Here is a 17,596-nt window from a genome sequence, read left to right on the forward strand (position 1 = left end):
GTACGTGTATGGAATGAGCTGCCAGAGGAAGTGGTGGAGGCTGGTACAATTGCAACATTTAAGAGGCATCTGGATGGGTATATGAATAGGAAGGGTTTGGAGGGATATGGACCAGGTGCTGTCAGGTGGGACTAGATTGGGTTGGGATATCTGGTCGGCATGATAGGTTGGACCAAAGAGTCTGTTTCCATGCTGTACATCTCTAAGACTCTATATTTTGATAAGTACATGAATAAGAAATGTTTGAAGGGATATCAGCCAAGCGCAGTGAGGTGGAACTTAATTTAGGATTATGGTCAGCATTGACTGGTTCGACTGAAGGGTCTGTTTCCGTCCTTTATGATTCTAAACCTCACCCATAGCACTACAGTTCAGATATAAAGACAACAATTCAACGTACAGACACTTTCATTGGTCTTGTTTCCCATAAATCTCGCGTGTGGAATGAATGCATTCTGTTTATACATACAGCTTAATAGAAAGACACATTCTGGTCACCGCATTATAAGGAGGATGTGGAAGCTTTGGAAAGGGTGCAGAGGAGATTTACTAGGATGTTGTCTGGTATGGGAAGGAATGTCTTACGAGGAAAGGCTGAGGCAGTTCTCGTTAGAGAGAAGGTGGTTGAGAGGTGACTTAAGAGAGACATACAAGATAATCCGGGGGTTAGATAGGGTGGACAGGGAGAGCCTTTTTCCAAGTACGGGGACGGTAAACACAAGGGGACACAACTTTAAAGTGAGGGGAGATAGGTATAAGACAGAGGTCAGAGGTAGTTTCTTTAATCAGAGTAGTAAGGGTATGGAATGCTTTGCGTGCAACGGTAGTAGATTCGCCAAGTTTAAGTGCATTTAAGTTGTCATTGGACAGGCATATGGACATACATGGAATAGTGTAGATGGGATGGGCTTCAGATTAGTATGACAGGGTGGCGCAACATCGAGAGCTGAAGGGCCTGTACTGCGCTGTAATGTTCTATGTTCCATACATGCACAAGCACAGAACTTGCACACAGAGGTTACTTGTTCAACAGCTGCAAACATGGTGATCCAGACCAAGAATATTTCTTAGATGAGAAGGCACACATCCAGAAGAGTAAGCAGTACATTTACTCAGGATAATAAGATAAATAGGCAAAGAGTTATCAAGTGAAGTCAGTGCTTGCCATTTAACCCATCTGATGCTTGCTTAAGAATGACCATACTCTTTAAGGTGATGGCCTTAACCTTTGTAAACATCACTTAAGATCCACAAACCCTTTGAAACTTGCTTTACACTGAGCTGGCAAGCATAAACTCTCAAGCAATCTTTTAGATCTGACAAATTCAATATTCCACAATTCACATTCAGAATTGCTTCCAACGATAAAGATATCATGCTCACAGACTTCAAATTCCACAACAGTATAATGCTGCTTTAAACTTGTGTGCGTACATTAAGAAACCAACCCTGAAAACATTTGATGAAACTCATTTATCGGCAACTTTTTTCAATGTTTAAGACAGAAAAAGAATGTACTTTTACTTACATGATACTAGTGGCGTTTTGCAGAATGGAGGCTTTAGGTCCAAAGTGTATATCAGGAGATGGGCCATGGAGAAAGTGTGCTTGTCTGAAAGGAGAGAAAAGTTATGTTAATTTGTTTCCTTTTTAAATTTATCAGTATCACTTCTCATTGGTGGCTGCTTTTTTATCCCAAGGCTTCTCTTCCTCCCTCTCCAACATCTATAAAGATTCAAGAAATATCATTCAGAATAAGAGGTATGAACCAAAAATGCACAAACAGTACACTGGTTAATAAGTCAAGGGTGGAATAAACAGTTGCAAACAAAACAGAGTTAAGCCCGTAAATTTTTTGATAAGACAGCAGCTGCACCATTAATGTTGAAGGTCACACATACAATAATCTAGCCAGTTTTATTTAGACTATAAAGGGATTCTGCAAAAATATACTGGAAATTAAGGATGCTCAAACGTACTTGTGCATAGTAGCTTCTAATTCTGCATTTCTTACCAAAAACTGGTAAATTCTTTCACAGAAATTACTGAACCAAAGCAGGCTGTTCAATCCAATTGATCAAAGCTTATAGTCCACAGAAGTCTTATTCTACATGACTTCACCTCATCTACTAGTCTTTCCATAATTTTCTCCCTCTCCCTTTTTTACATTTCCCCTTAAGCTTATGCTATTCAACCTCTTCAGCACATTTTCAGAGTTCCACAGTCTAACATTTCTCTGGGTTTGTATAAAGAATTCAGGATAAACTAAAATTCATCCAAACACATTGTCTTAAGTCCACTAGAGTGTAGATAATTTTCAGCTGCATTGCAGTACTGAAGGAATGCTACATTCAGGGTAAGACTTTACACTCAAACTACTGTCTCCAGTGGACGTAGAAGATCCCACAGCGTGGGTAAACAGCAAGGACATTCTCCCTGGTGTTCTGGTTAATCATGGATTTTACACACTAAAACTGGCCTAAATGGTTTCAAGAAACAGAGGGACCTTGAGGTAAAAAAAGCAAAGTTAATAAGGCCTTAAAAATCCAAAACAAGTTAATTTATATCGTGATAAAATTGAAAAACACAGGAGTTAAATAAACCAGATGCAAGATTACTTTGCAGAGTTCTCATCCCCATATTATAAAAAGGAGGTCACAAACAGAACTATTGGAGGAATTGCAAAACAGATTTATTGGGAAGATGCCAGAACTGAGGTGACAATCAACTGGGCAAGTTTGAACAGGTTTAAACTCTTTCCTCCAGCAAATAAACCGAGGGATAACCTGATACAGATCTTTCAGATTATTTAAGGGTTTGATCAAGTAGATGTGGAATTATTGTTTTCATTTATGTGGGAGACCAAGACTAGGAACCACCCACCCAAGATTAGTCACAAATGAACCAATTATGAACTCACAAAAAACAGCTAGTTGATTAGAATCTGGTATGTGAAAGGCAAAAAAAATGGTTAAGACTAAAATTGGGTCCTTGAAGACAGAAACAGGGCAATATATTACAGGGAACAAAGAAATGGCAGAAGAATTGAATTGGTACTTCGATCTGTGTTCACTGAGGAAGACACAAGCGATCTCCCTGAGGTAACAGTGGCTGAAGGACCTGAACTGAAGGGAATTTATATTTGCCAGGAATTGGTGTTGGAGAGACCGTTAGGTCTGAAGGTTGATAAGTCCCCGGGGCCAGATGGTCTACATCCCAGGGTACTGAAGGAGGTGGCTCGAGAAATCGTGGATGCGTTGGTGATTATTTTCCAGAGTTCGATAGATTCGGGATCAGTTCCTGCGGATTGGAGGGTGGCTAATGTTGTACCACTTTTTAAGAAAGGTGGGAGAGAGAAAACAGGAAATTACAGACCAGTTAGTCTGACCTCAGTGATGGGGAAGATGCTGGAGTCTATTATATAGGATGAAATTACAACACATCTGGATAGCAGTAACATTATAGGTCAGAGAGTCAGCATGGATTTATTAAAGGAAAATCATGCTTGAATAATCTTCTGGAATTTTTTGAGGATGTAACTCTGAAGATGAACAAGGGAAATCCAGTGGATGTAATGTACCTGGACTTTTCTGAAAGTCTTTGATAAGGTCCCACATAGGAGGTTAGTGAGCAAAATTAGGGCACTGGGGCAAAGTACTAACTTGGATTGAAAGCTGGTTGGCTGACAGGAAACAAAGAGTAGTGATAAACGGCTCCATTTCGGAATGGCAGGCAGTGACCAGTGAGGTACTGCAGGGATCAGTACTGGGACCACAGCTTTTTACAATATATATGTTAATGATATAGAAGATGATATTAGCAATAACATTAGCAAATTTGCTGATGATACTAAGCTGGGTGGCAGGGTAAAACGTGATGAAGATGTTAGATTACAGGGTGACCTGGACAAGTTAGGCGAGTGGCCAGGTGTGTGCAGCTCTGGTCTCCAAATTTGAGGAAAGACATTCTGGCTATTGAGGGAGTGCAGCATAGGTTCACGAGGTCAATTCCTGGAATGGCAGGATTACCTTACACAAAGATTGGAGTGACTGGGCTTGTATACCCTTGAGTTTAGAAGACTGAGAGGGGATCTGATTGAGACGTATAATATTATTAAAGGATTGGACCCTCTGGGGGCAGGAAACATGTTTCCGCTAATGGGCAAGTGCCGAACCAGAGCACACAGCTTAAAAATACAGGGTAGACCATTTAGGACAGAGATGAGAAGTTTCTTCACCCAGAGAGTGGTGGCTGTGTGGAATGCTCTGCCCCGGAGGGCAGTGGAGGCCCAGTCTCTGGATTCATTTAAGAAAGAGTTGGATAGAGCTCTCAAGGATAGTGGAATCGAAGGTTATGCAAAAGAAAAAAAACAACAAAACCACAATCCTGACATTAATGCTGGATACTCACTCATCACAGAACTATCGAGCTGTACAGCACAGAAACAGACTCTTCATTCCAATTTGTCCATGCTGACCAGATATCCTAAATTAATCTCGTCCCATTTGCCCGTATAGCCCTCTAAACCCTTCCTATTCATATATCCATCCAGATGGATGGATAATGTTTAACTGTACCAGTCTCAACTACTTCACTAGCAACCTCATTCCATACATGCACCAATGAAAACATTGTCCACCAGGTTGCCATCCAAACACCCAACCCTCCCCCTGCCAACCCCTCAAACCCACACCCTCCAATCCCAGATTTCCACAAGATAGGCGAGTCCAGAATAAGACCCTGGTCATTCACTCCACCTATGCCGCTGAGGATTTCACAAACCTCCTTTAGATCACCCCTCAGCCTCCAATGTCAAGAGTGAACTTGCATTTAAAAAGCAGGGAAACATACTTCACAGAATCACAGAACTGTTATGGTGGAGAATGAGGCCACCTGACCCTTTGTGCATTAGCCTACTCAAACAAGAATCATTAAGTAGTGCCAATATCCTGCACTTACACAACATTTCTATCCAAATTATTATCCATGTCTCAATTCAGCCCTGACAAGACCACATTCTCAAGTTTTGCATTCTCTACTCAAACTATTGCTTCTTCCTCACATTGCCTTACTTCTTTTGATCTTTCGCTTTACATCTATGCCCGCTCATTCAATCCAGATGGCTCATGATTTTGAAAACCTCTACCAATCTCAGTTGAGCATTGTTCTCCCTAGAGAGAACAATCTCAATTTCTTCATTCTATCAAAACTGAAATTTCCTACTCCTTGTATCGTTTTTATAAATTGCTTCTACACTTTCCCCATGCTTTCATACCTTTCCTGTAATGAAGCACTCAAAACCATACACAACACACCAGCTGAGATCTAACAAGTGTCTTATATAAATTAAACATCTATAATACAGTAAGACATAGCATAAATGCGCTATTTAATCCATCAAATCTGCTCCATCATTCAATGAGATGATGGCTGATCTGATCATCCACTCCACTTTCCTGCCCTTTCTCCTTGACTCACTTACTAATTAAAAATCTCTCTCAGCCTTGAGTATACTTAAATGACCCAGCCACAACAGCCCGCTGTGGTAAAGAATTCTAGATTTACCATGCACAGAAGACATTCCTCTTAATCTTTACCATAAATGTGCAACCTTTCAGGTCCTAGACCCTGCCACAAGGGGAAGGAAACTTTCTGCATCTGTACTGTCAAATGTTCCAAGAATCAGAGTCATAGAGATGTACAGCATGGAAACAGACCCTTTGGTCCAACTTGTCCATGCCGACCAGATATCCCAACCCAATCTAGTCCCACCTGACAGCACCCGGCCCATATACCTCCAAACCCTTCCTATTCATATACCCATCTAAATGCCTTTTAAATGTTGCAATTGTATCAGCCTCCACCACTTCCTCTGACAGCCCATTCCATACACGTACCACCCTCTGCGTGAAACAGTTGCCTCTTAGGTCTCTTTTATATCTTTCCCCTCTCACCCTAAACCTATGCCATCTAGTTCTGGACTCCCCGACCCCAGGGAAAAGACTTTGTCTATTTATCCTATCCATGCCCCTCAATTTTGTAAACCTCTATAAGGTCACCCTTCAGCCTCCGACACTCCAGGGAAAACAGCCCCAGCCTGTTCAGCCTCTCCCTATAGCTCAAATCATCCAACCCAGGCGACAATATTAAGCATAGTCCCAGTCTACTCAACCTCCCTACATATGACAGTCTCTCCACACCAGGTATCAACCTAGTGAACCTTCTCTGGGCTGCCTCAAATGGCAGTATATCTTTCTTTAGAGAAAGGGCCAAACATTGGTCAGTCCAGTTGAAAGATTGTGAGCAGAGCCTTGAAATGTTTTCGCAAAACATCCCTACTTACATACTGTATTCCTTTTGAAATAAGTGCTAAGGGTTGGAGGATTTGGGCTATAGGGAGAGGCTGGGGCTGTTTTCCACGGAACATCGGAGGCTGAGGGCTGACCTTATAGAGGTTTATAAAATCATGAGGGGCATGGATAGGACAGATAGACAAAGTCTTTTTCCTGGGATGGGGGGAGTTCAGAACTAGATGGCATAGGTTTAGGGTGAGAGTGGAAAGACATAAAAGAGACCTAAGGGGCAATTTTTTCTCACAGAGGGTGGTACGTGTATAGAATGAGCTGCCAGAGGATGTAGTGGAGGCTGGTACAATTGCAACAGTTAAAAGGCATCTGGATGGGAATACAAATAGGAAGAGTTTTGAGGGATATGGGCCAGGTGCTGGCAGGTGGGACTAGATTGGGTTGGGAAATCTGGTCTGCATGGACGAGTTGGACCGAAGGATCTGTTTCCATGTTGTACATCTCTATGACTCTACTCACTGAATGTGGATGCTAGCTTTTTGTGTTTCATGAATAAGCTCTCACAAATCCCTTTATTCTGTTTTTTTTGGCACTTTCTTCATTTAAGTAATATTCAGCTCCTCTATTCTTTCTGCCAAAGTGTATAAACTAATTTCTTATATTATATTCCAAAATTCTGCCCACTCAGTTAACCCATCTCTATCCATCTGCACTCTAAGTCATCCTCACCATTTGCCTCCCCACCTATTTTGTCATCTGCAAACTTAACTATGGCACACTTTCCTCATCCAAGTCATTCATCTATATTGTAAATAACTGTGGCCCCAGTACTGATCCCTCTGTCACACCACTAGTTACACATTGCCATTCTGAAAATGCCACCCATTCCACCTCCACGTCTTCTAATAGTTAGTCAATCCTCTACTCATGCTAATAGAGCATCACCAACAGCATGCTAATCTCCTTGCTCTTGTACTCTACACTCTAATTATAAAGACAAATACATCATGTTTTAGTAACTGCTGTTTCCACCGGTCATCCTTGTTCTGGGTACATATATACTCAGGGTGCTCTGCTCCAGCATCCCCTTTGGAACTGTGCCCGTTTTATATGATCTCTCAATATTCTTCCTACCGTAGAACAAAACTTCATACTTCTCTGCATTGAACTTCATCTGCCGTCTACCTACCCACTCCACCAACTTGTCAATGTCCTTCTGGAGTTCCACGCTGACCTCTCAGTTTACAATTCTTCCAAGATGTGTGTAATCTGCAAACTTTGAAATTGTTCCCTGCATGTCAAGATGCAGGCATTAATATATTATCAGGAAAAGCAAGCATCCCACAATTGTGTCCTGGAGAACTCCACTGTATACTTTCCTCCAGCCTGAAAATTATCGGTTTCCTATCAATCAGCCAATTTTTTAATCCACATTTCTACTTTTTAGCATGGCCTATAACGTTTCTCACAAGTCTGTTGTGCGTCAAATGCCTTCTGGAAATCCATGTATACCACATCAATACTACTACTCTCATCAATCCCTTCTGTTTCCTTTCTATAAAACTCCAAGTTAGTTAAACACAACTGTCCCTTTAGAAAGCGATGCTGACTCTTCCTTATCAACTTGACTTTTAGCATGTGACTATTAATTCTATCCAGAATAACAGTTTCCAGAAGCTTCCCCAACATTCAAATTAAACCAACTGGTCTGTAATTGCTAAGATTATCTCACAACTCTTCCCGAATAAGGCCATAAATGTTAGTAATTCTCCAGTCTTCTGGCACCTCCTCCAAATCCAGAGAAGACTGAATGATTTTCATCAGTTGACCTGCAATTTTAACTCGCTTCTTTCAAAATCTTGATTAATAACTAAAAGTTTAAAAATATTCAAGTTAAATTTTATATCCTGGGTTCAATTCCCGCCTCAGGCGACTGACTGTGTGGAGTTTGCACGTTCTCCCAGTGTCTGCATGGGTTTCCTCCGGGTGCTCCGGTTTCCTTCCACAGTCCAAAGATATGCAGGTAAGGTGAATTGGCCATGCTAAATTGCCCGTAGTGTTAGGCAAGGGGTAAATGTAGGGGTATGGGTGGGTTGCGCTTCAGCAGGTCGGTGTAGACTTGTTGGGCCGAAGGGCCTGTTTCCACACTGTAATGTAATCTAATCTAATATTATGTCAGCTACGGTGGATGCAAATGAACCAAACAAGTAAAAGCATTCCAGTACAAATTAGCAGCCAATCAGACCTCTATTTCTGCTTATTTATGGCCACTCTTATTTCACCATTTCAAAATATCACCAAACCCTATAGCTGATTACCTATTTCTAAAGTTATACTGTTATGAAATTTAAGGAGTGTACTGTACCTTTGAGAGCATGAATGCTGTTCTGCACTAAAAGCTTACAAACACCTGTGTATATGACTAGATAACAGTCTCTGTGGACTGGAAAATTGAAAACATGTAACATTTGGCTGTGAAATAGATACCAGAGTTGGTTGCTGTTTGGAGAACAGTTCAATTTTAACCAGTTTAAAATTATGCCCCAGGATACTAAAATCGAATTGAATTTTAATTTATTTTTACCAACATCAAACCAATGAGACAATCCAATGTTGGGGATAAAAAGGCAGGGATTTTGAAAATTAGACTCAACAACTGCCATCGAGAGAGAGACCCAAGACAATGAAACACTCTCTAGCAGCGGGAACTTTTCATATGAAACATCTTCACCGTAAAAAGAAAGACGACAACCCAGAGAATTTTTCAGATGCAAGACAAAAGACACCGAAGACTACAGCCGCTGTATGGTGTTAAAATTACATCAACTTAATATTTAAAAGTGTTTTATTGGAACAGTATTATTATTGAGTTGAAGGCAGGTAATAAGCAGTTAAGAGAAGGGGGGAGTTTAGACTTGTGAATGGTTGTTGTTTAATGCTCACTTTTAGAATTAAAGAAAATAACAATATATTCTTTAAATATGTTGTAACTATACCAGCCTATGCCATTTTCCGTCAGCTCCACCTTCTGCATGAAGAGATTGCCCTTTTGGTCTCTTAAATTGCTCCCCTCTCACCTTAAACCTATGCTCTCTAGGTTTGGACTCCTCTATCTTGGGGAAACGATCTTAGCTATTCACCCTTTCTATGCACTTCGTGATTTTATAAATCTGTATAAGGTCACCCCTCAAACGCAGACGCTCGAGGGAAACTAGCCCCAACCTATTCAGCCTCTCCCTAGAGCTCGAACCCTCCAACCCCAGCAACATCCTTACTGAACCCTTTCAACTTTAACAACATCCAATATTCACAGAATGGCATTTTTTTTTACATGCAACAGTGAATCAGATGTTGTTATCCATTTACATCTACCTTAAAAATAATCAATATTTTTGCTTCCATCACTCTTTGGGGAATAGTTCCAAAGAATCACAACACTCCAAAAACAACTTTTACACCTCTTAAATGGGAAAACTTTTTTTAAAACTGAGTCTCGAAGCTCCAGTCTCTCCTACAAGAGGAAAGATCCTTCCAGTATCTCCACTCTAGTTCTTTTATCAATTACCTCAAAAGTTACACATTACACAACACCAGGTTATAATGCAACAGGTTTAATTGGAAGCACTAGCTTTTGGAGCACCACTCCTTCATCAGGTGGTTGTGGAGTGCACAATTGTAAGACCCAATTTATAGCAAAAGTTTACAGAGTGCACTTTACAACTGTAAACTTTTGCTATAGATTCTATATCTTACAATTGTGCAATCCACAACCACCTGAAGGAGCGGCACTCCAAAAGCTAGTGCTTTCAATTAAACCTGTTACATTATAACCTGGTGTTGTGTGATTTGTAACTTGGTACATTCCAGTCCAACACTGGCATCTCCAAATCATGACCTCAAATGTAGGTCCTCGTAACAACTATGCCAGCAAAATACCTCGTATCTTTGAACATTTATTGAACTTCCACTTCTCTACTCCCAAAAACAATCCCAACTACAAATCTCTTCATATAAGAGGTCATCTCAGTAATTCTAGTAACGCTTCTCTGCACCATTTTCAAAGCTACAGCACTGGTTGTTCCAGGTGGGTGATATTATTTCCACAGGATATCAAAATATTGACTGTTCCTAAAGGGCGAGGGTGCTGACCATGTCTGCAGAGAGTGAAGAGTTAAGTACCATTACTGTACCTGTGTCCAACCTTTCGATGGGTCTTACTTTTCCGTGGAGATTTTTCTACCTGCTCCCGTCTCTTGGGTGACATTTGGTCCCGTTTCTTCAATGAAACAGATTCCTGTTTTTCATCAGTTGGCATGGATGTTTGTGCTCCCTTCTTGTATGATCGCCCACATCGGCTACGTTCCCACACCTCTTCGCCCGGACAGGCCTTGTGTTCAGGCTGGGATTGGGGTTGAGGCTGAGACCTAGTCTCTGAGGGGTTTTGGGACATTTCTGCCCCATTTAGGGCACTGCCATTATCTGCTGCATCCATCATAAAACTATTGAGGAAGAAAAAATACAAAATACAAAATAAAATGATGGACAAATAAATGAAAATAATTTAGATCAATATTTGCACTACACAAAAATATGCAATTCGAATTGGTTACATCACAACTAACATTAGTCTGGTAATCACATTGTTGCCCCTACATCAGAAGGTCAACCCGAGTGAAAATATCCAAATGAATGAGATAAGAATCTGACCTTTACCAGGATATTTGTGCTTGTGATATTTGGCTACTGGTTCAGTTGCTGTGATCTTGCCTCAGTTCAACCTTCTCAATAGCCCAGCATGTAGAGAGCATTGCATCAGCTGTTAGTTGATTCCTGTTCTGCCTGCATGATGACTACAAGTAGCAAGATCTAAAGTGTAAGGATAGCTGGGGTTCCTACACAAGGTTAAAGACCACATGGAGAAAAAAATTAAAGATTAGAAAATCAGAGGGTGGCATAGTGGATCAGTAGTTAGCACTGCTGCCTCACAGCGGCAAGGACCCGGGTTCAAATCCAGCTCCAGGCAACTGTCCGTGTAAAGGTTATGCATTCTCCCTACATTTGCATGGATTTCCTCCGGGTGCTCCGGTTTCCTCCAACAGTCCAAAGATGTGCAGGTTAGGTGGATTGACCATGCTACAATTGTCCCAGTGTTCAGGGGACTGTAGGTTAGATGCATTAGTCAGGGGTAAAAAGAGAGTAGGGGAATGGATCTGGTGGATTACTCTTCAGAGGGTTTGCGTGGACATGTTGGGCTGAAGGGCCTGTTTCTACACTGTAGGGATTCTATTCTTTAAAAAAAGGTAATAAAGGAAACCACGTATACTACATCACAACACTAAGATATGGGAACAGAAATATTCACAATCCTTCAAATCTGCTTCACCAATCATTGCTGACAGGTTTTTCAACACAATTCTCTTGCCATTGCCCAATAATCCTTGATCCCCTTCCTATCAATAATTTATCTATCGCAGTTTTAAATACACTCAGTAGCGTGGCTTCCACTACCTTCTACAGCAATGAGTTCCACAGATTCACATCTTCATCTGTTTTAAACGTTTCTCCCTTCATTCTGAGATCGTGCCCCAAAGTACTCTCTTACTACTGATCCCTGTGGAACGCGACTAAATCACTGATGACCATCCTGAAAAAAGACCCCTTTATCCTCACTTTGTCTCCTGCAAGTCAGCCAACCCCCATTCCATACTAGTACCTTGCCTCCAACATCATGGACTCCCTAGAGTGTGGTTCAAGAAACATATGCAAGTGAGCCAAGTTATGAACTAGATGGATAGAAATTTTTAATTGATTGATTGGTTGGGGGCAAGACTGAGGTTTATTATCCCTATCAAAGTATTCTGATGAATATGATGTTATGCCACTTAATACACTGTAGTTCCTGTGGTGAATATACTCAGTGTTGTTAGCGAGAGGAACTCCAGATTTATGAAGCAAAGGATCAGTAATATATTTCCCCACCAGAATACTATGGCTTAGAAGTGGAATTGCAGGTGTCACATCCCATGCAAAAAAAGTGCCGGAGTAGTTGAGCCTGATATTTCACATTTTATGATCCCAGCTAACAAATCTCAATTCCACATTCCTGCCCTGCCCACTTACCACCTCCAATGATCCCATGAAAGGATCAATACCTATTTCTCTTGAAGACGTTTAAAAACAAAGTATGCAATTAAAAAGCTTTGTAAATCTTTCCTGAATCTAGAAATTTCTCCTCACTTCAGTGCTTAGTGATTGACCTTATGCCTGGAGACTGTGTCCTGGTTCAAAAATCCACAGCCAGAGGAAAGATAACCTGACTCTATTGTCATGTCCCTTCAGAATCACGCATACTCAACTAAATCACATCTCATTTTTCTGAACTCAGAATTGGAGACCCAATTTACTGAATCTCACCTTCTCATTCCAAGAGCAGCTTGCTGTCCTTGATTCTCCATTCAGGTAATTCAGATTGTGGCTTTTCAGCTGGTCTCGAACGAGACTAAGCTCGCTGCTGCAGTATCACTTACAAATTATATACACACTGCAGCCATGATGCACTGGTGAATCATGCGAACACATGAATGGGAAGCCAAAACAAGCACACTACTTTGTCCTGGAAGGGGAATTGCTTCAGATTTTTTGATATTCTCTCAGTTTGGTCAGTTTTCCACTTTGTCTGGTAGGTGGCAGTGTTGCGACTATACTGGGACAGTTTAGTCTAGATACAGCTAGCTCTGGGGAGCACATCATCAGCACTGCCAGTTGTTTTTTCCCCCACAGCCTTTGCTTTGAGTGATTCATTTAGGGTGATAAGATTAGGTTGAAGACTGGCTTCTGTAATGATGGTACTTTAGAAGGAAGAGATTGGATCACTTTTTCAAAACTTCCACCAAAAAGATTGTGTGTTTGTTTTTGGTGCTCTCTTGCTTGGCTGTGCTATTAGAGCTTTGAGATGCTTATAGAACTTCTAGTTAGTTATTTAACTGTCTATAAGTAAACAAAATTCACTGCAGAAACTTTGATCAGCACCATGATTGTGAGAATACTTAGCTATGACTACAACATGTTGCTACAGTTATTGAACATCCATGTGGTCTTACTCAGTAGCTTCACAAGGTTGGTTGTGCTTATGAAGATACGTGAAGAAAGTGAGGACTGCAGATGTTGGAGATCAGAGAGTTGAGACAGTGTGTGGTGCTGGAAAAGCACAGCAGGTCATGCAGCATCCGAGGAGCAGGAGAATCGACATTTCGGGCAGGAGCCCTTCATTCCTGGATTAGTGCTGGATTTATCCCCTTTGCATGCTGGTATTGCCACAAAACACAATCTTCCCAAGTCCTGTGCAGTGGTCATTCCTACCAAGTTCATCATGGACTGATGCACCTGCAATAACGGTGTGACACACTGTATCTCTTTGCCTGTTCTGCAGTTGATGATATTTTGGTTTGTGCTTTATCTGCATCGCTGATGGTAGCCCTATGAGGAGCAAGGAGCTCCTAGTGACATTGATCAAGTGATCATTGGAGCACTCAAGCTTCTCCTCATATCAAGCAAGACAAGGCACACCCAGTCCTCACTGGTTCTGTTTCTAGCTAATATTTTGGGACGTGTCACGATTGGAAGACCATTCAACAACAAGTCATATCTGCACTCAATCTTCCACTTCACAGCTAATCCCCAGGAATTACATTGGAGATGTCCTGTCCCACCAGATATCATAATAGTTGGCACAGTGATGTACAATTGGGAAGGTTTGGCCCTGGGAGTCATTTATGAAGTCTCATCAGATCAAATTTCAAAGGCAACCTGTGGATTAGCATCCACCACCCTCCCTCAGCTAAATAACGTTGAACATACTTGGTATATTGAATCTCAGAAAGGTAGGGGAATTCAGTGTGACAAAGTAACATTGTAGCATTACTCTTGACTGAGCTGACCAAGTCCTCAAAGTCACAGCTGATCGGTGGTGATGTGGGGGCAAAAATCAAGGGAAGAATCCTCCTAACCTCATCTTCATTTGTACAATGAAACAATCAGCAACAGCCATTCCCACATCAGACCTTATGGTGCAGTGAAGATGGAAGGTGCTTGCAGCAGCATGATGGTTCTAGTCATTGTGGCTCAACACATCGAATTCTAATCTGCTACCCAGTAAAGATATGTCACACCCAGGGTTATTTATAAAATCCACACACAAAACAATAAAACGAGTCAAAACAGCAACATATGCAAAAACGATCACTGTGTCGTCCCGTTTCCCTATCCCATATCAGACGAAGCAAACGCTGAAAGAGAGACAGACAGCAAGAGGGAGAGAGACCAAATTATTTGACTCAATCACATGGCTTTGATGATTGTGCTCCAAATATTTGGATATTCAAGAAATTTAAATACATTCCAATTTAATCATGATAACATATCTGAAACTGTCACAAGTGGGTGACTGAAACAAGATGCCTTCAACCCAGACAAGAGTTAAGGTTGCCAGATGGCCCCTATACCATGTACAGTCTACCTCAATAGTCAACTGCCTTTTGAATGGTTTTTAATACTTGTACTAAACAAATAAAAACTCTAACCTAAGTTGACTCTGCACAAAAAATGAACTAGGCAAAAGTGAGGACTGCAGATGCTAGAAATCAGAGTCCAGATTAGACTGGTGCTGGAGAAGCACAGCCGGTCAGGCAGCATCCGAGAAGCAGGAAAATTGACGTTTCAGGCCAAAGCCCTTCATTAGGAACTATGCCCCTACTACTGAGTAAAGAAACTACCTCTGACATCTGTCCTACATCTATCACCCCTCAATTTAAAGCTATGTCCTCTCATGCTCGCCATCACCATCAAAAGGGCTCTCACTAGCCACCCTATCTAACCCTCTGATTATCTTGTATGTCTCAATTAAGTCACCTCTCAACCTTCTTCTCTCCAAGGAAAACAGCCTCAAGTCCCTCAGCCTTTCCTCATATGACCTTCCCTCCATACTAGGCAAGATCCTAGTAAAGCTCCTCTGAACACATTCCAAAACTTCCACATCCTTCTTATAATGCAGTGACCAGAACTCTATGCAATACACCAAGCACCAGAGTTCAGTAAAGCTGCAGCATTACCTCATGGTTCCGAAACTCAATCCCTCGACTAACAAAAGGAAACACATTGTATGCCATCTTAACAACTCTATCAATCTGGGTGGCAACTTTCAGGGACGTACATGGACACCAAGATTTCTCTGCTCATTTACACTACCAAGAATCTTACCATTAGCCCAGTACTCTGCATTCCTGTTGCTCCTTCCAAAGTGAATTACTTCACACTGTTCTGCATTAAACTCCATTTACCACCTCTCAGCCTAGCTCTGCAGCTTATGTCCCTCTGTAACCTACAACAGCGTTCTGCACTATCGACAATTCTACCAACCTTAGTGTCATCCGCAAATTTACTAACCCATCCTTCTATGCCCTCATCCAGGTAGTTTATAAAAATGACAAATAGCAGTGAATCCAAAATAGATCCTTCCAGTACCCCATTAGTTACTGGACTCCAGGATGAACATTTCCCATCAATCGCCACAGTCTTCTTTTAGCTAGCTAATTTCTGATCCAAACTGCTGAATCACTCTCAATCCATGCCTCTGTATTTGTTCAATAGCCACCATGGGGAACCTGAGCAAATGCCTTACTGAAATCCAAATACCATTAAACTCATCTACCTGTTTGATTACCTTCTCAAAGTCCTCTAAAGTTTGTGAGGCATGACCAACCCTTCACAAAACAGGACTGACTATCCCTAATCAACTTTGTCCTTTCTAGATGATTATAAAACCCTCATAATCTTTTCCAACACACTAACCACAACCAAAGTAAGGTTCACTAGTTTGCGATTACCAGTGTTGTCACTACTCCGCTTCTTAGAGAACAATACGATCCTCAGTTTGGAGATGACTGCCGGGTTGCTGCCTGTTCTGCAAGTCACTCCCAATCTCTTCAATTCTGCAGCCAAGAGACTCAGCCTGTCCTTGAATGTTGCCAAAACAAAATTCATATCAACCCAGTCCTGTTCAGCTAAATATTCCACATTCCAAACAAAATGTTCAAGGAGACACCCTGGACTATGTTGACCACTTCCTGTATCTTGGCAGCAACATCGCTGAAAATGTCAGCATTGATAAGATCCAACTACCAGATCAAGCATTGCCAATCCAGCTTTCTACAAGCTACAACACTAAGTGTTAACAGAGACAGAAAAATCCCAGTATTCAGAGCAGTTGTCATCATTGCACTCCAGTACCGTAATGATTGTGCACCAGCAACAAAAGCATTACAGAAATTCCGCCAACAATGCCTCCACTTTATCTCCCAGATTCAAAAGATCCTTCAAACAAACATTCGCACCCTTTTGATATTACTTCACAAATATTCAGAAAAAAAACACTCCTGAAAAATCAACTAAAATGAACAGAACATTTGGACTCACTCACCAAGTGATGAGTCCTACCCGCTAGCTAACAAGGCCCACTTTGAAGAAAGACCAAAGTGAAGCATAAATCTCCTCTCTCTCTCTCTCTCTCTACAAATGCTACTAAAATACTGCATATTTGTTCCAGCACCCAAGGAATTAAAAAAAGTACTGCAAATGTTAGAGATCTAAAGTAATTTCCCATAGAAGATTCATAAGAGACTTAATGTTTACTTTGCCTCTCTTTAGAGGTGCTAGAGCAGAAAATGTGTTGCTGGAAAAGTGCAGCAGGTCAGGCAGCATCCAAGGAGCAGGTGAATCGACGTTTCGGGCATGAGCCCTTTTTCAAGAATGAGGAAAATGTGCCAAGCAGGCTAAGTTAAAAGGTAGGGAGGAGGACGTTGGAAATGCGATAAGTGGAAGGAGGTTAAGGTGAGGGAGGGTGATAGGCTGGAGTGGGGGATGGGGACAGAGAGGTCAGGAAGAAGATTGCAGGTTAGGAAGATGGTGCCGAGTTTGAGGGTTGGGACTCAGACAAGGTGGAGGGAGGGGATTGAGGAAACTGGAGAAATCTGAGTTCATCCCTTGTGGTTGGAGGGTTCCTAGGCAGAAGATGAGGCACTCTTCCTCCAGCCGTCGTATTGCTATGGTCTGGAGATGGAGGAGTCCTTGGTGGAGTGGGAGGGGGAGTTGAAATGTTGAGCCACGGGGTGGTTGGTCCAGGTGTCCCAGAGGTGTTCTCTGAAACATTCCGCAAGTAGACGGCCTGTCTCCCCAATATAGAGAGGCCACATCGGGTGCAGCGGATGCAGTAAATGATGTGTGTGGAGGTGCAGTGA

General features: G+C 41.7%; 1 protein-coding gene across 3 annotated transcripts in view; it reads right to left on the minus strand.

Annotated features, from left to right (window-relative positions):
- The window catches only part of LOC122556143 (NAD kinase-like), a 60,014-nt gene that overhangs the window by 41,034 nt on the left and 1,384 nt on the right, over positions 1–17,596 (minus strand). For 2 of the 3 annotated variants that reach the window (XM_043702635.1, XM_043702633.1), the window contains exons 2-3: positions 10,496–10,804; positions 1,529–1,612 (exon numbers count right to left, since the gene is read on the minus strand). In XM_043702635.1, coding sequence (XP_043558570.1) covers positions 1,529–1,612; positions 10,496–10,800 — 389 coding nt within the window. In that variant the 5' untranslated portion in view covers positions 10,801–10,804. Of the gene's footprint in view, positions 1–1,528; positions 1,613–10,495; positions 10,805–11,012; positions 11,198–17,596 lie in introns of all 3 variants that reach the window. The other variant, XM_043702634.1, reaches the window with a different exon arrangement.

The sequence above is a fragment of the Chiloscyllium plagiosum genome, chromosome 13 (assembly GCF_004010195.1).
Source record: "Chiloscyllium plagiosum isolate BGI_BamShark_2017 chromosome 13, ASM401019v2, whole genome shotgun sequence".
NCBI classification, from domain to species: Eukaryota; Metazoa; Chordata; class Chondrichthyes; order Orectolobiformes; family Hemiscylliidae; genus Chiloscyllium; species Chiloscyllium plagiosum.